The 22,763-nt window shown below is 43.0% G+C and overlaps 1 protein-coding gene across 2 annotated transcripts in view; it reads right to left on the reverse strand.

Moving 5' to 3' along the window:
• Positions 1 to 9,905: 9,905 nt before the first annotated feature.
• The window catches only part of DNAAF4 (dynein axonemal assembly factor 4), a 64,304-nt gene continuing 51,446 nt past the window's right edge, over positions 9,906 to 22,763 (reverse strand). Inside the window, exons 7-9 of one of the 2 annotated variants that reach the window (XM_050799794.1) lie at positions 17,819 to 17,972; positions 13,997 to 14,102; positions 9,906 to 10,379 (exon numbers count right to left, since the gene is read on the reverse strand). In XM_050799794.1, coding sequence (XP_050655751.1) covers positions 10,270 to 10,379; positions 13,997 to 14,102; positions 17,819 to 17,972 — 370 coding nt within the window. In that variant the 3' untranslated portion in view covers positions 9,906 to 10,269. The remainder of the gene's footprint in view (positions 10,380 to 13,996; positions 14,103 to 17,818; positions 17,973 to 22,763) is intronic. The other variant, XM_050799795.1, reaches the window with a different exon arrangement.

Here is a 22,763-nt window from a genome sequence, read left to right on the forward strand (position 1 = left end):
TACCATCAATTAGAAAGAATAAATTTGTGAGTCATTAGGGGATTATAAAAGTTGAATCTTCTAATCATAGAAGTTGCTTGATGTAAGGAAACAGCTCAAACTCTGCAGACTCATCAATTTCTTCCAATTACCCCCAAAACTGATAATTTGGTAATGGCACAATCAAGAAATATTAATTTTTTTCACTTCCTCAAAACATCAAATAGTGAGGCACTGCACAAGATGTCCAAGTGAATTATGCAATAACGTTTTAGTTTATTAGCCTGTTTTTGCAGTATAAACCATACAAACAATTTTCCCCCTTCACTGTAGGTGCCCAATTCATGGCAAGTGAATTTACCTTTTTATATGTAGAATCTAGAAACTAACCTAAAATTCCTACCTATGGCAGTGGTGCACCGTTGGGTCATTTTTGTTGTTGCTAAAATTCTCAGGATTGGCTGGGCGCTGTGGCTCACGTCTGTAATCCCAGCATTTTGGGCGGGTGGATCACTTGAGGTCAGGAGGTCGAGACCAGCCTAGCCAACATGACGAAACCCAGTCTCTACTAAAAATACAAAAAATTAGCCAGGTATGGTGGCGTGTACCTATAGTCCCAGCTACTTGGGAGGCTGTGGCAGGAGAATCACTTGAACCCAGGAGGCAGAGGTTGCAGTGAGCCAAGATCATACCACTGCACTGCAGCCTGGGCAACAGAGTGAGATTCTGTCTCAAAAAAAAAAGAAAAAAATTCTCAGGATACTCCAGGCACAGTGGCTCATACTTAAAATCCCAGCACTTTTGGGATGCCAAGGTGGGCGGATTACAGGAAGCCAGGAGTTCGAGACAAACCTGGGCAACATGGTGAGACCACATCTCTACTAAAAATACAAAAACTTAGCCAGGCATGGTGGTGCATGCCTGTAATCCCAGCTACACCAGAGCCCGAGGCAGGAGAATCTCTTCAACCTGGGAAGTGGAGGTTGCAGTGAGCTGAGATCACGCCACTGCACTCCAACCTGGGCGACAGAGGGAGACTTCATCTCAAATAATAATAAAATGATCAGGATAAATAGCTGAAAATCAAGCATGTCATCTGGAATTTCATTATATACATAGTCACTCAGTGCCTATTAAAGTCCCAGGACTGGCTGGGCATGGTGGCTCATGCCTGTAATCCCAATACTTTGGGAGGCTGAGGCAGGCGGATCACCTGAGGTCAGGAGTTCAAGACCAGCCTGGACCAACATGGAGAAACCCCGTCTCTACTAAAAATACCAAAAAAAATTAGCTGGGCGTGGTGATGCATGCCTGTAATCCAAGCTATTCGGGAGGCTGAGGCAGGAGAATCTCTTGAACCCGGGAGGCGGAGGTTGCAGTGAGCCGATATCATGCCATTGCACTACAGCCTGGGCAACAAGAGGCAAATTCCGCCTCAAAAAAATAATAATAATAATAATAAGGTCCCAGGACTATACTAGGCACTAGAAGCTAGTCCTAATGGAGCTTAGATTCTAATGAATCCCAGCAGGAGGAAACAAACCAAAAAGCATGTATAAATATATATTTTTATATATTTATAAATAAAAATACACATTAATATATACATAAATAACATATATGAATATATATTTACATAGTTACCTATGTTCTATACCTAGTGGTAAGTATTATGGGAAAAAACATAAAATAGAGTTAGGAGGAAAGCGAGTACTTCAGCAAGGGATTACTTTAGGTAGGTTGGAAAGGGAAGGCTTCTGATAAGGTGAGGTCTGACCACACCCTCTGAAGGAGGTGAAGAGAATATCTGAGGAAAGTCAAGTTGATGTAGGGCAATTGAATATACAAGTTGAATTCAAGAGAGAAGGCCAAGTTGAAGATAATCAATTTGAACAACATGTTATTTAAAACGATTAAATCAGACAAGACTACAAAGTGTAGGTAAACAGACCTGAGGACTATGCTTTAGGGAAAACCACCATTTAGAGGTCAAGGCAAAGAACAAGAAGAAACAAATGAGACCAAGAAGGAGTGACTAGTGAAGAAAGGAAATTAGAAGACTGTGAGGCCTGGAAGCCAAGCTTGTTTCAAGGAGAGGAACTGGCCCAGCAGTGTGAAATTATCTTGGGAAACAGCATATGAATTGAGAACTGACCTTTGATGAGGCAAAGCAGAGGTCATGGATGACTTCAAACAAAAGTATTTCAACAAGGCCAGGCGCGAAGGCTCACACCTGTAATCCCAGCACTTTGGAAGGCTGAGGTGGGCAGGTGGCCTGAGGTCAGGCGTTTGAGATCAACCTGGCCAACATGGTGAAAACCTGTCTCTACTAAAAATACAAAAATTAGCTGGGCGTGATGGCGGACACCTGTAATTCCAGCTACTCAGGAGGCTGAGGCAGGAGAATCGCTTGAACCTAGGAGGCAGAGTTTGCAGTAAGCCAAATCACAACATTGCACTCCAGCCAGGGTGACGAGCGAAACTCTGCCTCAAAAATAAATAAATAAATAAGTATTCCTCTCTACAACAAGAAGCGGTAGAGAGGAAAACTTTATTGGAATAAGATAGAGCCGAAGAACTCAAAACTAATTTTAAGTAATTTTGCTGCACACTGAACAGATAAATGGGGCAATAGCTAGATGTTGAGCCAAAGGTTTCTTGTCGTTTTTTTAAAGATAGGATATAATATAGCATATTTTCTACTCTTTTTGAGTCAGCGTCTCCCTCTGTCACCCAGGCTGGAGTGCAATGACACAATCACAGCTCACTGTAACCTCAACCTCAATCTTGACTTCCCCAGCTCAAGCGATTTTCCAACCTCAGCCTCCCAAGTAGCTAGGACTGCAGTCATGCACCACCATGCCTGGCTAACTTTTTTTCTATTTTTTGTAGAGATGGGGGTCTCACTATGTTGCTTAGGTTAGTCTTGGACTCCTGGGCTCAAATTATCCTCCCACCTCCTCCCAAGTGCTGGGATTATAGGCGTGACCCACCACCTCCCGAAGTGTTGGGATTATGGGTGTAAGCCACCGTGCTGACCAGAGTATTTGTATTCTGATGAGAACACATTTTGAGAACTGCTGACCTACAGCAATCAGATGTAGATAGCTGAAGATAGATGTAGATAGCTGAAGATAACTAGAGAGTAATGTTAGTCCTTAATATGCACTAAAAAGCTAAAGCAAAGCCAGGGCAGTGGCTCATACCTGCAATGTCAGCACTTTGGGAGGCCAAGGCAGGTGGATCACTTAAGATCAGGAGTGTGAAACCAGCCTGGCCAAGTGGTGAAACACTGTCTCTATTAAAAAATACAAAAATAGACCAGGCACAGTGTCTCATGCCTGTAATACCAGCACTTTGGGAGGCCAAGGCAGGCAAATCGCCTGAGGTCAGGAGTTTTGAGACCAGCCTGGCCAACATGGTGAAAAGCTGTCTCTACTAAAAATACCAAAATTAGCCAGGCTTGGTGGCGCATGCCTGTAATCTCAGCTACTCGGGAGGCTGAGGCAGGAGAATCACTTGAACCCAGAAGGCAGAGGTTGCAGTAAGCCTAGATCATGCCACTGCACTCTAGTCTGAGTGACAAAGCAAGACTCCATCACACACACAAAAAAGAGACTATTAGTTCATGGGGACACCACCCTCTTGAATAGATTAAAGCTGTTAATACAGAAGTGAGTTAGTTATTGCAGGACTGGGTTAGTTATAAAAGACAGGAGTTCAGCCCCCTTTTCCTTTCCTCTCTTTCTTGCATGCTCTCTTACTATGTGATACCTTCTGCCACGTTATCATATAGCAAGAAGGGCTTCACCAGATGCATGTAGTCCCTCGATCTTGACCTCCCAGCCTCTAGAACCATGAACCAAATAAATCTCTGTCCGTTATAAATTACCTAGTCTGTGGTATTCTGATACAGCAGTGGAAAATGAAGTAAGGCACCTACTTTTTCCCTAGATGGTATGTGCAAAATCCTTTGCCCTTACTTCCCACATGGATGAAATTTGTTGGAATGCACCTGGCTTGCTAGTGATTAAGAGGTCTCTCCTTGACCAAACTCTAGATAGGCTCCTGTGAACCACTTTTTTGACTAGGCCCCATCCTGGCACCTCGCTCTTTGTCCAGGCTGGAGTACAGTGGCATGATCTCAGCTCACTGCAACCTCTGTCTCCCAGGTTCAAGGGTTCTCCTGCCTCACCCTCCTGAGTAGCTGGGATTATAGGCACGCGACACCATGCCAGACTAAGTTTTATATTTTCAGTAGAGACAGGGTTTCACCATGTTGGTCAGGCTGGTCTCCAACTCCTGACTTCATGATCCACCTGCCTTAGCCTCCCAAACTGCTGGGATTACAGGCGTGAGACACTGTGCCCGGCTGTACCTTGCTTTTTTTTTTTTTTTGAGATGGAGTTTTGTTCTTGTTGCCCAGGCTGGAGTGCAGTGGCGCATTCTTGGCTCACCACAACCTTCACCTCCCGGGTTCAAGCAATTCTCCAGGCTCAGCCTCCTGAGTAGCTGGGATTACAGGCATGTGCCACCACAACTGGCTAATTTTGTATTGTTAGTAGAGATGGGTTTCTCCATGTTGGTCAGACTGATCTTGAACTCCCGACCTCAGGTGATCCACCCACCTCGGCCTCCCAAAGTGCTGGGATTACAGGCGTGAGCCATCATGCCCAGCCACGTACCTTGCTCCTAAGAGCCCAGTCATGGCAAGAGTCCTGCCAAGTTCCTTTAGCCAGAATCCCCACCATCAATATCTGATCACCCTTGATATTTGACCAGATTCCTCATTCCCTGTAACCGCCCCCACCCGCCGCCGGTAATACCTGATCAACCTGGCCTGTCTTCAGCAAGAATCCTATTAGGTCAATTTAACCAAAATTCCTCTATCCCTAATGTTTTCTCTTAGTAATTTTTCATCCACTGACCACCTTCATTACCCAACCTACTCCTTGGCTATAAATCCCTAATTGTCCATGTCATATTTGGAACTGAGCCTAGTTCTTTTTCATTTTTTATTCTCAGACCTCACAGAAATGAAAAGAACTCAGCCTCGTTCCATGCTGAGGTCTCTTTTTCCTTATTATAACAGTTACTGAGTAAAAGCATTGTTTTTTCAGTTTAACTACTGTTCAACTCTGATTTTCGTCTACACTAGGGAACCAAGACAGAATAGGTTTATATAACACTAAACTATTAGACAATATCTCTATATTAGGACTAATATTTTGACCTCTGTCAGCAAAGAGCTAACATGTGGAAAAGAAAGATCATCCCAAACCTGGTCTAGGACAGAACCTTTTGCTTGATATAATTCATAACCTCTTTCTGGGATGTGTTAAATAAAATATATGGAAGGCCACTGATTTGGACTGAACCTCTTGCACTAGTGTAACTCCCAAATGGGTTCACCTTGCCTGCTGCCTAGACAGAGCCAATTTATCAAGACAGGGGAACTGCAATAGAGACAGAGTAATTCACACAGAGCCAGCTGTGCAGGAGACCAGCATTTTATTATTAATCAAATCAGACTGCCCAAGCATTTGAGAATCAAGAGTTTTTAAGGACAACTTGGTGGGGGAGGGGAAGCCAGTGAGCCAGGAGTGCTGATTGGTTAAGTAGGAGATGAAATCAAAAGGAATTGAAGCTGTCCTCTTACACTGAGTCAGTTCCTGGGTGGGGGTCACAAAATCAGATGAGCCAGTTTATTGATCTGGGTGGTGCCAGCTGATCCAGCAAGTGCAGGGTCTGCAAAATATCTCAAGCACTGATCTTAGGAGCAGTTTAGTGAGGGTCAGAATCTTGTAATTCCAACGGCATGACTCCTAAACCATAATTTCTAATCTTGTGGCTAATTTCTTAGTCCTACAAAGGCAGTCTAATCCCCAGGCAGGAAGGAAAAGGTTTTGGGAAAAAACGGTTGTTACCATCTTTGTTTTAAACTATAATCTATAAACGAAGTTCCCCCCAAAGTTAGTTCAGCCTATGCACAGGAAGGAACAAGGACAGCTTAAAGGTTAGAACTAAGATGGAGTCTGTTAGGTTAGCTCTCTTTCACTGTCTCAGTCATTGTCCTGCCTCAGCCTCCCGAGTAGTTGGGGTTACAGGTGAGTGCCACCATGTCCAGCTAATTTTTGTATTTTTAGAAGAGATGGGATTGGCCAGGCTGCTCTCGAACTCCTGACCTCAGGTGATCTGCCCGTCTCAGCCTCCCAAAGTGCTGGGATTACAGGTGTGAGCCACCGAGGCTGGCCCAAAATTTGGTTATTTATCTGATCTCCTGATAAATCATGAGAGAGATGATAGCCAAATCCCCCAACAGGCCCCTTTTAGCTGGCAGGATAGGCAAGTCCCCACTGTTTTAACTCTTGCAAGGAAAGTGATCTGAAGTTACCAGATATCAACCAACCCGCTTTTCGTATTATGCTGTTTCTTGTTCCTGCTTGAGCTACCTTATAAATACCAATTGTTTTTGTTACCCCTAAAGGGGTGCTGCCTAGACAGAGCCAATTTATTAAGGCACGAAAATTAAAACAGAGAAAGAGTAATTCATACAGAACCAGCTGTGCGGGAGACCAGAGTTTTGTTTTTTTGAGACAGTCTCGCTCTGTCGCCCAGGCTGGAGTGTAGTGACCCGATCTCAGCTCACTGCAACCTCTGCCTCCTGGGTTCAAGCAATTCTCTGCCTCAGCCTCCCGCCGCCACACCCGGCTAATTTTTTTTGTTTTTTCAGTAGAGATGGGGTTTCACCATCTTGGCCAGGCTGGACTTGAACTCCTGAGCTCGTGATCCACTTGCCTCAGCCTCCCAAAGTGCTGGGATTAGAGGCGTCAGCCACCACGCCCAGCCAGGGAGCAGAGTTTTTAAAGACAACTTGGTGGGTGAGGGGAAGCCAGTGAGCCAGAAGTGCTCATTGGTTAGAGATGAAATTATAGAGAGTCGGAGCTGTTTTCTTGTGCTGAATTAAGTTAGGTGGGCGCCACAAGATTAGATGAGTCAGCTTATTGATTTGGGTGGTGCCAGCTGATTCATTAAGTGCAGGGTCTGCAAAATATCTCAAGCACTGATCTTAGGAGCAGTTTAGGAAGGGTCAGAATTTTGTAGCCTCCAGCAGTATGACATTTTTTTTTTTTTTTTTTTTGAGATGGAGTTTCGCTCTTGTTGTCCAGGCTGGAGTGCAATGGCGTGATCTCAGCTCACTGCAACTTCCGCCTCCCGGGTTCAAGCGATTCTCCTGCCTCAGGCTCCCAAGTAGGGGATTACAGGCAAGCACCACCACGCCCAGCTAATTTTGTATTTTTAGTAGAGACGGGGTTTCTCCATGTTGGGGTCAGGCTGGTCTCGAACTCCCAACCTCAGGTGATCCACCCGACTCGGCCTCCCAGTGCTGGGATTACAGGCGTGAGCCACCGTGCCCGGCCTCCACCAGTATGACTTCTAAACCATAATTTTTTTGGAGATGGAGTTTCACTCTTGTTGCCCAGGCCGGAGAGCAATTGCCCAATCTCCGCTTACTGCAGCCTTCACCTCCCAGGTTTAAGTGATTCTCCTGCCTCAGCCTCCCAAGTAGCTGTGAATTACAAGCACCTGCCACCACGCCCGGCTAATTTTTGTATTTTTAGTAGAGACGGGGTTTCACCATGTTGGCCTGGCTGCTCTCTAACTCCTGAACTCAGGTGACCCACCTGCCTCAGCGTCCCAAAGTGCTAATTTTTAACCTTGTGGCTAATGTTAGTCCTACAAAGGCAATTTAGTCCCCAGGCAAGAAGGAGGTCGGCTTTGGGAAAGGGCTATCACTGACTTTGTTTAAACTATAAACTAAGTTTTTTAAAGTTAGTCCTACACCCAGGAATGAACAAGGACAGCTTGGAGGTTAAAAGCAAGATAAATTCAGTTAAGTTAAATCTCTCTCACTGTCTTAATCATAATTTTGCAAAGGTCATTTTATTCTGCTACTTCTAGTAATGTCTCTTCTAAATCTTTACATAAGATGCTGCTTGAGGCCGGGCGCGGTGGCTCAAGCCTGTAATCCCAGCACTTTGGGAGGCCGAGATGGGCGGATCACGAGGTCAGGAGATCGAGTAGACGATCCCGGCTAACACGGTGAAACCCCGTCTCTACTAAAAAATACAAAAAAATAGCCGGGCGAGGTGGCGGGCGCCTGTAGTCCCAGCTACTCGGGAGGCTGAGGCAGGAGAATGGCGTAAACCCGGGAGGCGGAGCTTGCAGTGAGCTGAGATCCGGCCACTGCACTCCAGCCTGGGTGACAGAGCAAGACTCCGTCTCAAAAAAAAAAAAAAAAAAAAAAAAAAAGATGCTGCTTGATTCATGAGTCACTGATAAAGGCCAATTAGATCTTTAAACTAAATTTGTTAGGCCAGCACGGGGACTCATGCCTGTAATTCCAGCACTTTGGGAGGCCGAGGAGGGCAGATCACTTGAGGTCAGGAGTTTGAAACCAGCCTGGCCAACATGGTAAAACCCAGTCTCTACTAAAAATACAAAATTAGCTGGATGTGGTAGCACGCACCTGTAATCCCAGCTACTTGGAAGGCTGAGGCAGGAGAATTGCTTGAACCCAGGAGACAGAGGTTGCAGTGAGCCAAGATTGCACTGCACTAAAACCTGGGTTACAGAGCCAGACTCCATCTCAAAAATAAATAAATAAGGCCGGGTGCAGTGGCTCATGCCTGTAATCACTGCACTTTGGGAGGCCGAGGCGGGTGGATCACCTGAGGTCAGGAGTTGGAGATCAACCTGGCCAACATGATGAGACCCTGTCTCTACTAAAAAGACAAAAAATTAATCAGGCGTGGTGGCTCCTGTAATCCCAGTTACTTGGGAGGCCTGAGGCAGGAGAATCACTTGAACCCGGGAGGCAGAGGTTGCAGTGAGCTGAGATTGGGCCACTGCACTCCAGCCTGGGCAACAAGAGTGAAACACCATCTCAAAAAAAAAAAAAAAAAAAGGCCGGGTGCAGTGGTAGCTCACACACCTGTAATCCCAGCACTTTGGGAGGCCGAGGCGGGCGGATCATGAAGTCAGAAGATTGAGACCATACTGGCTAACATGGTGAAACCCCGTCTCTACTGAAAATCCAAAAAACTTAGCCGGGCGTGGTGGCGGGCGCCTGTAGTCCCAGCTACACGGGAGGCTGAGGCAGGAGAATCGCCTGAACCCGGGAGGTGGAGCTTGCAGTGAACCGAGATCATGCCACTGCACTCCAGCCTGGGCTACAGAGCGATACTCTGCCTCAAAAAAAAAGAAAAAAAAAAGTAGTTGGGTGTGGTTGCGGGCACCTGTAATCTCAGCTACTAGGGAGACTGAGGCAGGAAAATCACTTGAATTTGGGAGGAGGAGGTTGCAGTGAGCCGAGATTGTGCCATTGCACTCCAGCCTGGGCAACGGAGGGAGGCTCCATCTCAAAAACAAAACAAAACAAAACAAAACAAACCTTTAAAATTTAATTAGAGAATTACAATAACTACATACAAAAGGGAAGCTGTGCTATTGTGCTTAACACCTGCATAATCCCAGTGATACAACACAAATGGTGGTGCAATCCAATGCCAATACCATAATATTCCAGGTTAATATCTTACAGTTTGCTGTCTTTTTTCCCCCCCTTGTCTACTTGGAGGTACTAGAGAACGATTTCACTCAAAACATTTATCTTCACCAGATAGTGTTATGAAATATGATCGGTTTTCAGGTGCACAGCCTATAACTGAAGTTGAAGATAAGTTTTCTAAACAGTTATTTTATACTAGGCTGAACTAGTCTAATCTTGAACAACAAGCATTAGAGAAGTATTAAACAAAAAATAAGGTTCTGTGCATTTGGAAACTAACAGAAAACCTGTCAACATTTATTATACCAAAGTCAACCATTCAGTCAATTAAATCGTATATTAATACAAACAAAAGTTATTTATAAACAATCTTTTATTTTAAAATTCTACCTTGTTAAAAATTAATCAGTAAGTGTCCTGGTAACTATACCAAAATATATTTTGTTACAAGGGCAAGCTTAATTCAGTAACACAAAAATGTATACGTATGTATTAATATGAAGAAATAAGGAATCAAAATAGGTTCTTATTTAGATTTATTCAAAAATGGTTCAAGTCACTTTATTTTCTATAGATTTATAATATTTTGCCCTCTACAGAACTAGAGTACTAAACAGAAAGCAATTCTGTACAATTGGCCATAATATGTACAAAGATTTCTAACGCCTCCAGGTCTTTTTAAAAAACTTATAACAATACTTAGTTACTTCTAAGAGTCATTAAGATTTTAGTTCTGTTCCTTGAATTACATTCCGAATCTTCTCAGCATCAATTTGTACAATTTTGTTGGATGGATCAATCTTAAGTGCTGCTTCATAATCCTGTAGGCCTGTGTTTATATAGCAAAGATGATTAATACAATAAATATTTTATTAGTACTTCTTTTATCTAGACGATAGTTGTTTAAAGTAAAAATAACCACTAGTAGCATGGTTCAGGACAAGTACCAAGTTTTAAATTGGATTCCCATCTTTACACACATAGTAGTATCTCTGTAAGATTGCAGAAATTTTTCAGTGATTTAGGGAATTATTATTTTATTCAATGTTCTGTAAGCAACAGTTATTTTAAATTCATGCACAAATAAACTAACAACTTAGACTCATTATGACATAAATGAGAGGCCGAGGCAGAAGAATTGCTTGAACCCAGGAGGTGGAGGTTGCCCTGAGCCAAGATGGCGATACTGTACTCCAGCCTGGGCTACAGAACGAGACTCCATCTCAAAATAAATAAATAAATAAATAAAATATTTTTTGTAGACTGAAATCATACTTTATTCACTGACTAGAACATAGTATAAGCTGTCTTTTCTTTTTTTTTTTTTTTTTTTGAGACTGTCTCGCTCTGTCTCCCAGGCTGGAGTGCAGCGCCACGATCTTGGCTCACTGCAAGCTCCGCCTCCCGGGTTTACGCCATTCTCCTGCCTCAGCCTCCCGAGTAGCTGGGACTACAGGCGCCCGCCACCTCGCCCAGCTAGTTTTTTGTATTTTAGTGGAGACGGCTGTTGCCCAGGCTGTTCTCAAACTCCTGAACTCAGGCAATCCGCCCGCTTCAGCCTCCCAAAGTGCTAGGATTACAGGTGTGAGCCACTGCGCCTGGCCGGTAGTATAAGCTTCTTTCTGTAGCTACTACATGTACAGAATTCCTTTGAGAAAAAATGGTTAAAAATGAAAGCATTGTCTACTGCTTGTTAAAAATATGTAACTGGATCTCAATCTTCACCCAAAAACGCAATGGAAAAAAATATTTATTTCAGAGTAAGGAAACTTGAGTTCTAGTTCCTAAAATGCTATTGATTTGTTTTGCCAGCTCAGGCAATTCACTGAACTTCTCCAAGCCTCAACTTTCTCATCTTTAAAAGAAGGGGTCTTTGTAGCTCAAAACAATCTACGATACCATAATTTCTTTTTTTTCTTTTTTTTTTTTTTTTTTGGAGACGGAGTCTCGCTTTGTCGCCCAGGCTGGAGTACAGTGGCCGGACCTCAGCTCACTGCAAGCTCCGCCTCCCGGGCTCACGCCATTCTCCTGCTTCAGCCTCCCGAGTAGCTGGGACTACAGGCGCCCGCCATCTCGCCCGGCTAGTTTTTTGTATTTTTTAGTAGAGACGGGGTTTCACCGGGTTAGCCAGGATGGTCTCGATCTCCTGACCTTGTGATCCGCCCGTCTCGGCCTCCCAAAGAGCTGGGATTACAGGCTTAAGCCACAGCGCCCGGCCAACGATACCATAATTTCTGAAGAACTTTTCATTCCTGTCTTGGTCATCTTTATCCTCCTGAAATTGAATAAGACATTTAAAAAAGGTTGGGGCATATAAACCCAATGTGGATGCCTTGGTTAGAAAAAAATCTCCTACAAATGGCAGAACCAACTTTAAAAATGAAAACAGAAATAATAAAAATGTATAGCCTGGAGCCCTGGCAAGACATCATCAAGAGGTGGCCTTTAGGCCTTGAGTGAATGGAAGCTGAACAGGCTTCTCCTTAGGGAGGTATGGGAGGAGAAGCCTTGAAGATAAACTTTGGCTACTACAAAATTTTGCCTTTGGTACACCATGAGTAACTGCAAATAACTGCAACTATATATATATAGTTTTCGGGGGGTTTTTGTTGTTTTTTTTTTTTTTGCTTTTGAGACGGAGTTTCGCTCCTGTTGCCCAGGCTGGAATGCAATGGCACAATCTCGGCTCACTGCAACCTCTGCCTCCCAGGTTCAGGTGATTCCCCTGCCTCAGCCTCCCAAGTGGCTGGGATTACAGGCATGTGCCACCACACCCAGCTAATTTTGTATTTTTGGTAGAGATGGGGTTTCACTATGTTAGTCTCCCAAAATTCTGGGATTACAGGTGTGAGCTACCGCACCTGGCCACCTAAATCTATTTGAAATAAGATTAAATAAATGGTATGTTTTCTGTATACATGGAGCTAAATTATAGACCTAATACAATCTAACAAATATAAGCAATACGCATGCACTATGGTAGATCGTTATTTCCAAGCTTAGGTGTGTGTGTATACATACATACAGACACACAAATACATACATACAGGGTATGACCAAGGAAGCTCTTTGAGATAAATATCCATGATATCTCAAAACATTTATATATTTTATCATGTTTTTTGTTTGTTTGTTTGGTTGGTTGGTTGGTTGGTTGGTTTTGAGACAGAGTCTTGCTCTGTCACCCAGGCTGGAGTGCAGTGGCACGATCTTGCCTCACTGCAAGCTCTGCCTCCCGGGTTTACTCCATTCTCCCGCCTCAGCCTCCTGAGTAGCTGGGACTACAGGCACCTGCCACCATGCCCGGCTAATTTTGTTTTTTTATTTTTAGTAGAGACGGGGTTTCACCATGTTAGCCAGGATGGTCTCGATCTCCTGACCTTGTGATTCACCTGCTTCAGCCTCCCAAAGTGCTGAGATCACAGGCATGAGCCACTGCGCCTGGCCTATCATGTATTATTTTTTTTTTTTGTAAGAGACAAGGTCTCACTATATTAGCCCAGGCTGGCCTCAAACTCCTGGCCTCAAGCCACCCTTCATTACAGGGGTGAAGCACCACACCCAACATTTATCACATATGTTTCTATGAAGAGTTGTCTGGTAACATAGCCTTTTTATTTTATTTTTTATTTTTTTTGAGATGGAGTCTTGCCCAGGCTGGAGAGCAGTGACCGGATCTCAGCTCACTGCAAGCTCCGCCTCCCGGGTTTACGCCATTCTCCTGCCTCAGCCTCCCAAGTAGCTGGGACTATGACGCCCGCCACCTCGCCCGGCTAATTTTTTTGTATTTTCAGTAGAGACGGGGTTTCACCGTGTTAGCCAGGATGGTCTTGATCTCCTGACCTCGTGATCCGCCTGTCTCGGCCTCCCAAAGTGCTGGGATTACAGGCTTGAGCCACCGCGCCCGGCAGCCTTTTTTTTTTTTTTTTGAGAAGGAGTTTCACTGTTATTGCCCAGGCTGGAGGGCAATGGCGCAATTTCAGCTCACCACAACCTCCGCCTCCCAGGTTCAAGCGATTCTCCTGCCTCAGCCTCCCAAGTAGCTGGGATTATAGGCATGAGCCACTACGCCCAGCTAATTTTGTATTTTTAGTAGAGGGTTTCTCCATGTTGGTAAGGCTGGTCTCAAACTCCTGACGTCAGGTAATCCGCCCGCCTCTGCCTCCCAAAGTGATGGGATTACAGGCGTGAGCCACTGCACCCAGTCAATATAGCATTTTTCTAGACTGAAACTTGTTGTTCACACTTATTTTAATTCCCTTCTACAATGAATTTTTTAAATATAATTCAGAAATAATGTATTGTCAGATATGCTGCAGACATTACTAAGAACCAAATGCTAAAATTTAAAAATGGAGTCCTTCAAAGTCATGATCTTAAATAATTCCAATGACATTTTTTTCAGAGTATAATTTTGGACTTACACCATTTCTATCAATTCCTTACCTTCTACATACAATTCTAGTTGACAGAATGCTGTTCCACGTCGTACATGTGCCTTCATTCTTGCATTAGCATTGTCTGTAACAGGTGGCATCAGTAATTCCAGTGCCTTACAAAATATATATAATTATTACATGAAAGTTATAATTTCTTAATTTAAACAAGCAAAAGGCTGGGCATGGTGGCTCACACCTGTAATCCCAACACTTTGTGAGGCCGAGGTGGGTGGATCACCTGAGGTCAGGATTTTGAGACCAGCCTGGCCAACATGGCCAAACTCTGTCTCCACTTAAAAAAAAATACAAAAATTATCTGGGCGTGGTGGTGCGCACCTGTAGTCCTAGCTACTTGGGAGGTTGAGGCGGGAGAATTGCTTGAACCCAGGAGGTGGAGGTTTCAGTGAGCTGAGATCGTGGCCACTGCACTCCAGCCCGGGCAACAAAAGTAAGACTCCATCTCAAAAAAAAAAAAAAAAAAGGCCTCCAGTCCTCACCTAAATTTTTAGCTTAGCTGCTACAGGAATTTACCAAATATATATATATATATATATATATATACACATACATATATATACACACACACACACACACACACACCAAATATATATATATATAACAAATAATTATTATCAGGTCTTCCAGAAGAGATATGTTGAACTACTTAAGGAATTTTTCAGTTGCTCCTGTATGGGATTCATACCCCTCCAAGGTTATTGTCAGGCTTATCATTTCACATCTCCACAGCTTTATTTTTACTAGGAGGAATTATTAAAAAGGATTTATGGGCTTTTGTATTCGGATTGTACTCAGCTTATTCATTCATTCAATAAATATTTGTTTGCATTTTGAGAGTCAAAGAAAAACTGGATCATAAAAGTAGTATGATATCAAAGTGTGAGGATATTGGTTGTGTCCTCCATATCCTCAATCTCAAGAAGCTACCTAAGAGATTTTGCACATGATATTCCCTTAAAACAAGTTATCTTGACATGGAAAAAAGAAAAAGCTGTAGAAGTTCGAGACATTCACATGAAATACTAGTAATGGAAAGTAGAATATACTAAGTTACCCTGTAAATGAGAAAATGACTGTAGTGATATCTGGGCTGGGCATGGTGACTCACACCTGTAATCCCAGCACTTTGGGAAGCCAAGGCAGAATGATTACTTGAGCCCAGGAGCCTGAGGTTGCAGTGAGCCACTGCACTCTCGCCTGGGCAACACGCTATCTCTTAAAAAATTAAAAACTTAAAAAAATTTTGCTGGGTGTGGTGGCTCATGCCTGTAATCCCAGCACTTTGGGAGGCTGAAGTGAGTGGATTACCTGAAGTCAGGAGTTTGAGACCAGCCTAGCCAGCATGGTGAAACCCTGTCTCTACTAAAAATACAAAAATTAGGCCGGGCATGGGTGGCTCAAGCCTGTAATCCCAGCACTTTGGGAGGCCGAGGTGGGCAGATCACCTGAGGTCAGGAGTTTGAGACCAGCCTCACCAACATGGAGAAACCCATCTCTACTAAAAATACAGTATTAGCCCTGCATGGAGACACATGCCTGTAATCCCAGCTACTCAGGAGGCTGAGGCAGGAGAATTGCTTGAACCCAGGAGGCAGAGGTTGTTGTGAGCTGAGATCACGATTGCACTACAGCTTGGGCAACAAGAGAAAAACTCCGTCTCAAAAAAAAAAAAAAAAAAAAAAACCCGAAACAAAACAAAATACAAAAATTAGCCAGGTGTGGTGGTGTGCAGCTATAATCCTACCTACTTGGGAGGCTAAGGCAGGAGAATCTCTTGAACCTGGGAGGAAGAGGTTGCAGTGAGCAGATGTCACACCAATGTACTACAGCCTGGGCGACAGAGAGCGACATCATCTCAAAAAAAAAACCTTAAAATTTTTTTAACAAAGGGATATCCTTTTACTGCACACGTGGTAGAAATAACAAGGGAAAACCAAGTGTTCTTCCTTCTACCATGCACTGAGTCTGCAAAAAAAAATTTTTTTTTTTTGAGATGGAGTCTCACTCTGTCACCTAGGCTGGAGTGCAATGGCATGATCTCAGCTCACTGCAACCTCTGCCTCCTGGGTTGAAGTGATTCTCCTGCCTCAACCTCTCCTATAGCCTGGGACTACAGACCCATCACCACACCTGGCTAAATTTTGTGTTTTTAGTAGAGACGGGGTTTCACCATGTTGGGCAGGCTGGTCTTGACCTCTGGTGATCTGCTTGCCTCGGTCTCCCAAAGTGCTGAGATTACAGGCGTAAGCCACCGTGCCCGGCCGAGTCTGCAAAACTTTTATAAGAAAAAGGGTGGGCCAGGTGAGGTGGCTCACACCTTTAATCCTAGCACCTTGCAAAGGTGACGCAGGAGGACTGCTTGAGCCCAGGAGTTGGAGAACAGCCTGGGCAACATGGCCAAACCCCATCTCTACAAAAAATACAAAAATTAGCTATGTGTGGTGATGTATGCCTGTAGTCCCAGCTACTTGGGAGGCTGTGGTGGGAGGATCACTTGAGATTGGGAGGTCGAGACTGCAGTGATTTGTGATCACACCTCTGTACTCCAGCCTGGGTGACAGAGCCAGATTCTATCCCAAAAAAAAAAAAAAAAAAAAAAAGGAGGAGGAAGAAAGAAAAGAGAGGGAAGGAGAGAGGGAGAGAGGGAGGGAGGGAAGGAAGGGAGGAAGGAAGGAAGGAGAGATGAAGAAAGAAACAAAAAGGAAAGAAAGGGAGGGAGGGAGGAAGGCATGGAGGGAGGAAGGGAGGAAGGCATGGAGGGAGGAAGGGAGGAAGGAAGGAGGGAGGGAGGGAGGAAGGAAGGAAGGAAGGAAGGAAGGAAGGAAGGAAGGAAGGAAGGAAGGAAGGAAGGAAGGAAGGGAGAAGGAAAGGGGAAAGGAAAGGGGTAAACACAACTGACCACCATTTACTAATTTCCGGCTGGGTACAATGGCTCACGCCTGTAATTCCAGCACTTTGGGAGGCCAAGGTTGTAGCAGCCCTTGAACCCAGGAGTTCAAGACCAACCTGAGCAACATAGGGAGACCTCGTCTCTCTAAAAAAAAAAAAAAAAAAATACAAAACTTAGCTGGGTGTGGTGGTTGTATGCCTATAATCCCAGCTACCTGGGAAGCTGAGGTGGGAGGATCGCTTGAGATTAGGAGGTCAAGGCTGCAGCAGTGAGTTGTCATCTTACTACTGCACTCCAGCCTGGGTGACAGAGCAAGACCCGGTCTAAAAAACAAAAAACACATTTACTAATTTCCTTGTGAACTTGAAGGGCAATACAGTAACCCTGGAGGTTTTTTGTTTGTTTTTTGTTTTTTTTGATGGAGTCTCTCTCTCCAGGCTAGAGTGCAGTGGCACAATCTTGGCTCACTGCAATCTCCACCTCCCGGGTTCAAGCGACTCCCCTGCCTCAGCCTCCCGAGTAGCTGGGACGACAGGCACACACCACCACACCCAGCTAATTTTTTGTATTTTAGTAGAGATGGGGTTTCACCATGTTGGCCAGGATGGTCTCAATCTCCTGACCTCATGATCCACCCACCTTGGCCTCCCAAAGTGCTGGGATTATAGGTGTGAGCCACCAGGCCTGGCCAGTAACAGCTGATTTTTAATCTAACTAACTATTCATAGAAGTCACAAAAAAACACCAGATCCTTGTCCATTAGTAAAAAATCAGTTAAAAAAATAAATATTCAATAAGAAAGACAATTTTTAAAATCTTTGCATTTCAATTATTTCAATTGAACAGAAAAAAATAATCATTTAAACCAATTAATAGAAGGATATATTTAAAGCACCATATATCATAAATAGATATCCATACCTTAGAAGAATCTTCAATAGCCTTGTGTAAGTTTTTTAGTTTTAGGTGGCAAGCAGCCCGGTTCAAATACAAGAGTGGCATTTTATTATTTAGTCTTATGGCTAAATTATATGCATTGATAGCTGCCAAATAGTTTTCTGTTGCAAACAATTTGCTAATGAGACAAAAACAGAGAAGAAAAACAATTTAACATTGAAAGAGAAACACAGAAATAATATCTAATTGTATTTGACAAAGAGGATGGCTTACCTCTTTTTGCATTCTCTTTAGGGTAGACATTGTTGGCTGCACTGAATCCATCTCTTTTCACATATACCAGCCTGTCATTTGAATGGAATGGACCGCACTCCCACTTCCAAGGGTAGACATTAGTAATTTAAGCCAGTAGGCATATTTTCATTATTTTTGCTACAGTAATTGACTCAGGGATAGGCTTGTGTGACCTATATTGTTCTATTTAGACTGAAGCCTGTGGGATGGTTTCAGAGTTGGAGAATGAAAAGTTGGGCATACTTCTCCCCCTGCTGGATATAAATGAAGAAGTCACATAGCCCACATTGTTGCTGACCATTTTTAACACCATGGGATGAGCTGGCATTAGAATAAAGCTGATACTATGGAAATATGAAAGGAATAAAAAGGCAGAAAGAAACAGCCCTTCATGATACAGTTAAGCTGCTGGATCAACCTTTACTTGAAATAGAAAACACCTTTAGCTGTTTAGTTATATAACACAATAAATTCCTTTCAATATAAAGCCAATTTGAATTGGGTTTTTTGGTTACTTGCAATGGATATACTCTTTCAGTTCAAATGTTCCAAAATTTTCTTCAAATAAAGGGATGTACACGATTAAAGAATCTCTTCAAAATGCAAAGTTTCTTTGTTTGTTTGTTCGTTTTTTGAGACAGAGTTTCACTCTTGTTGCCCAGGCTGGAGTGCAATGGTACAATCTTGGCTCGCTGCAATCTCCACCTCCCGGGTTCAAACGATTCTCTTGCCTCAGTCTCCTGAGTAGCTGGGATTACAGGTATGCACCGCCACACCTGGCTAATTTTGTATTTTTAGTAGAGATAGGGTTTCTCCATCTTGGTCAGACTGGTCTTGAACTCCTGACCTCAGGTGATCTGCCCGCCTCGGCCTCCCAAAGTGCTGGGATTACAGGCGTGAGCCGCCGCACCCGGCCTCTTTTTTATGTATAATTTCCACTTACAAAAATTTGAAAAAGTACATCAACAGGAAAATGGAAAATACTTTGCTGAAAATAAAAATGTCATATAAATATAACTTTGTATTCATGTTCATTCCGTTATACTGCATACTTTGCTGCTCTAGAATATTAAACATGTCAAAAGTAAACCTACAAAAGCAGCCAGTAAACTGAATAAAAGGTAAGATTACACCATTGTCACATCTAACTTGAGCTAAACTCAAGCTGAAAATAACTTGTACAAACTAGAAGAGCTAATTCTATGGGTAGTTTACATTTCTGAAACGTCTCATATCAGCGACGTTTCTGATTGCAAGTAACAGAACCACAACTCAAGTGGGCTTAAACAAGTAAGGAAATAAATTATCTCACATTTTTGAAGTCCATGGGATTAAGGCCCTTATAAAGAAGATTAAAAAAACAAAAATAAAAAGTCCAGAGGAAAGAAGCTCCAAGCCCAATCAGCAGCTCAAAGGTGTTATCAAGGCCGCAGGCTCCTTCCATCTGTCCATTCTACTGCACTCAGCAGGAACCACAATCAGGCTGATTTTCCTCATGGACATAATAGCCCAAGGTGCCACATACAGGCATAATACTCATTGGAAGAAAAGGTAACAGTATTTTCTGATATATGTTCCCTAAGAGAAAGAAAATCTTTTCCAGAAAACTCCCAGTTTACTTCCTTTCACCTCTCATTGACCAAAAGTACATACCCTTAAAACAAAAACACAAATAAAAACCAGTCTTTCTCTCCCTCAAACTCTCTTTTCCTTTATCCTTGCCTCCCTCCCTGCCTGCCCCCTGCCCTGCCGCCATCTCTCTCTCTCTCTCTCCTCCTACCCCTACCTCCCCAATTTGACTCCTCACTACTATATACTGCTGTTTAGAATGATTTTAAAAATTCAAAAACATGTCCATCTTTCCATGTTAAAAAATAGATAAATACATTTTTACAGAGTATACATAATACATGGATTATTCTTACAGTATTCTCTCATAAGTGCTAGGATTTCTGAAACCAATTTCCTCCTACTTAGGTACATTTAGGGGGTCTTGTTTTCCAATACTTTTGCTTTTATAAAGAACATTATAATAAGTATTTTTGTATCTATATCTTTTTTCTTTTTAAAAGCAGGAATGCAACTAAAGCAATAATAATCTGTTGAAGTCAATGAGAATTTATCCCTGGACTTGGAATAGGGTCACTGTCCTAAATCACATGGGCAAGGGCTGCACACCTCAACAAAATACGAGCTCATCTAATAAGGATGAAGGGAGAGAATAAATGTTGGCTAGGTAATCTACAGTGTCTACACCGAACCTTATTTTTTAAACTGTGGTAAAATATATATAACGAAATTCACCATTTTAACCATTCTTAAATGTAAAATTCAGTGGCATTAACTACATTTACATTGTGCAACCATCATCACCATCCATATTCAGAACTTTTTCATCTTTTCAAATTGAGACTCCATACCCAGGAGTTAGGGAATAACCCTCCATTCCCCATCCTCTCTAGTCATTCACAACCACCATTTGACTTTCTGTCTCTATGAGTTTGACCACTCTAAGTATCTCACAAAAGTGAAATCATATGTTTGTCCTTTTGTGACTGGCCTATTTCACTTAGCATAATGTCTTCAAGGTTCATCCATGTTGTAGCATGTGACAGGACTTCCTCTCTTTTTAAAGCTGAAATAACACTGCATTGTTATGGATATAACACATTTTATTTATCCATTTATCCCTCAATGGACACTTGGGTTGCTTATATGTTTTGATATTGTGAATGTTATTGTTATGAACATGGTTGTATAAATATCTGTTTGTGTTCCTGCTTTTAATTCTTTTGGGTATACACCAAGAAGTGGAATTACTGGATCATATACTAATTCTATTTTAGGCCAGGCATGGTGGCTCACGCTTATAATCCCAGAACTTTGTGAGGCCAAGGTGAGCAGATGGCTTGGGCTTATGAGTTTGAGACCCTCCTAGGCAACATGGCAAAACCCTGGCTCTACAAGAAATATAAAAATTAGCTGGGCACAGTGGCTTGTGCCTGTGGTCCCAGCTACTTGGGAGGCTTAGGTGGGAGGATGGCTTGAACCTGAAGGGTAGAGGTTGCAGTGAGCCAAGTTCACACCACTACACTCCAGCCTGGGCTATAGAGCCAGACCTTATCTCAGAAAAAGGAAAAAAAAAAATCTATTTTTATTATTATTTATTTATTTATTTTTTTAGACGGAATTTAGCTCTTGTTGCCCAGGCTAGAATATAATGGCACGACCTTGGCTCACAGCAACCTCCACCTCCCAGGTTCAAGCGATTCTCCTGCCTCAGCCTCCCAAGTAGCTGGGATTACAGGCATGCACCACCATGCCTGGCTAATTTTGTATTTTTAGTAGAGACAGGGTTTCTTCATGTTGGTCAGGCTGGTCTTGAACTCCTGACCTCAGGCAATGCGCATGCCTCGGCCTCCCAAAAGTGCTGGGATTACAGGCGTAGGCCATTGCGCCCGGCCCTATTTTTATTTTTTTGAGGTACCACAATACTGTTTCCCATAGCAGCTGAATCATTCTATACCTCTACCAACAGTGCACAGGATTCCAATTTCTCCGCATCCTCACTAACACTTGTTATTTTCTGTTTTTTTTTTTTTTTTCTGAGTAGCCATCCTAATGGGTGTGAAGTGGCATTTCATAGTGGTTTTGATAGACCTTTCCCAAATGGTTAGTGATGTTAAACATCTTTTCATATTTACTAGCCATTTGTCTCTCTTCTTTGGAGAAAAACCTGTTTAAGTTCTTTGCCCATTATTATTATTTTTAAAAATTATTATTTTTTTTTTGAGCAGAGTCTCTCTCCGTTGCCCAGGATGGAATTCAGTGGTGCCATCTCAGCTCACTGCAACCTCTACCTCCCAGGTTTAAGTGATTCTCACGCCTCTGAGACTCAGATTAGCTGGGATTACAGGTGTGAGCCACCACGGCCGACTAGTTTTTGTATTTTTAGTAGAGACAGGGTTTCATCATGATGGCCAACCTGGTCTCGAACTCCTGGCCTCAGGTGATCCACCTACTTTGGCCTGCCAAAAAGCTGGGATTACAGGCGTGAGCCACTTCACCTGGCCTCTTTGCCCATTTTTAAATTAGGTTATTTGTTTTGTTGTTGAGTAGTAGTTCATATATATTCTGGATCTGCAAATATTTTCTCTATTCTGTGGGTTGCCTTTTTACTCTATTTATAGTGTCTTCAATGCACAAAAGTTTTTAATTTTGATGTGGTCCAACTTAACCATTTTTTCTTTTGTTGCCTATGGTTGTGGTGTCATATCCAGGAAACGTTACCAAATCCAATGTAAGGAAGCACCCTGTGTTCTCTTCTAAGAGTTTTATAGTTTAGTCCTTACATTTAGGTCTTTTGATTTTGAGTTCTTTTTGTACATGGTGTTAGGAAAGGGCCCAATTCTTTTCCTTACTCTTTTTTTTTTTTGATGGAGTCTTGCTCTGTCGCCCAGGCTGGAGTGCAGTGGCTCAATCTCGGCACACTGCAACCTCCGCCTCCTGGGTTCCAGCGATTCTCCTGCCTCCGCCTCCGAGTAGGTGGGATTATGGGCGCCCACCACCACACCCAGCTAATTTTTTTTTTTTTTTTTTTGAGACGGAGTTTCGCTCTTGTTGCCCAGGCTGGAGTGCAATGGCACGATCTCAGCTCACCGCAACCTCTGCCACC

This window comes from Macaca thibetana, chromosome 7, assembly GCF_024542745.1.
Source record: "Macaca thibetana thibetana isolate TM-01 chromosome 7, ASM2454274v1, whole genome shotgun sequence".
NCBI lineage: Eukaryota > Metazoa > Chordata > Mammalia > Primates > Cercopithecidae > Macaca > Macaca thibetana.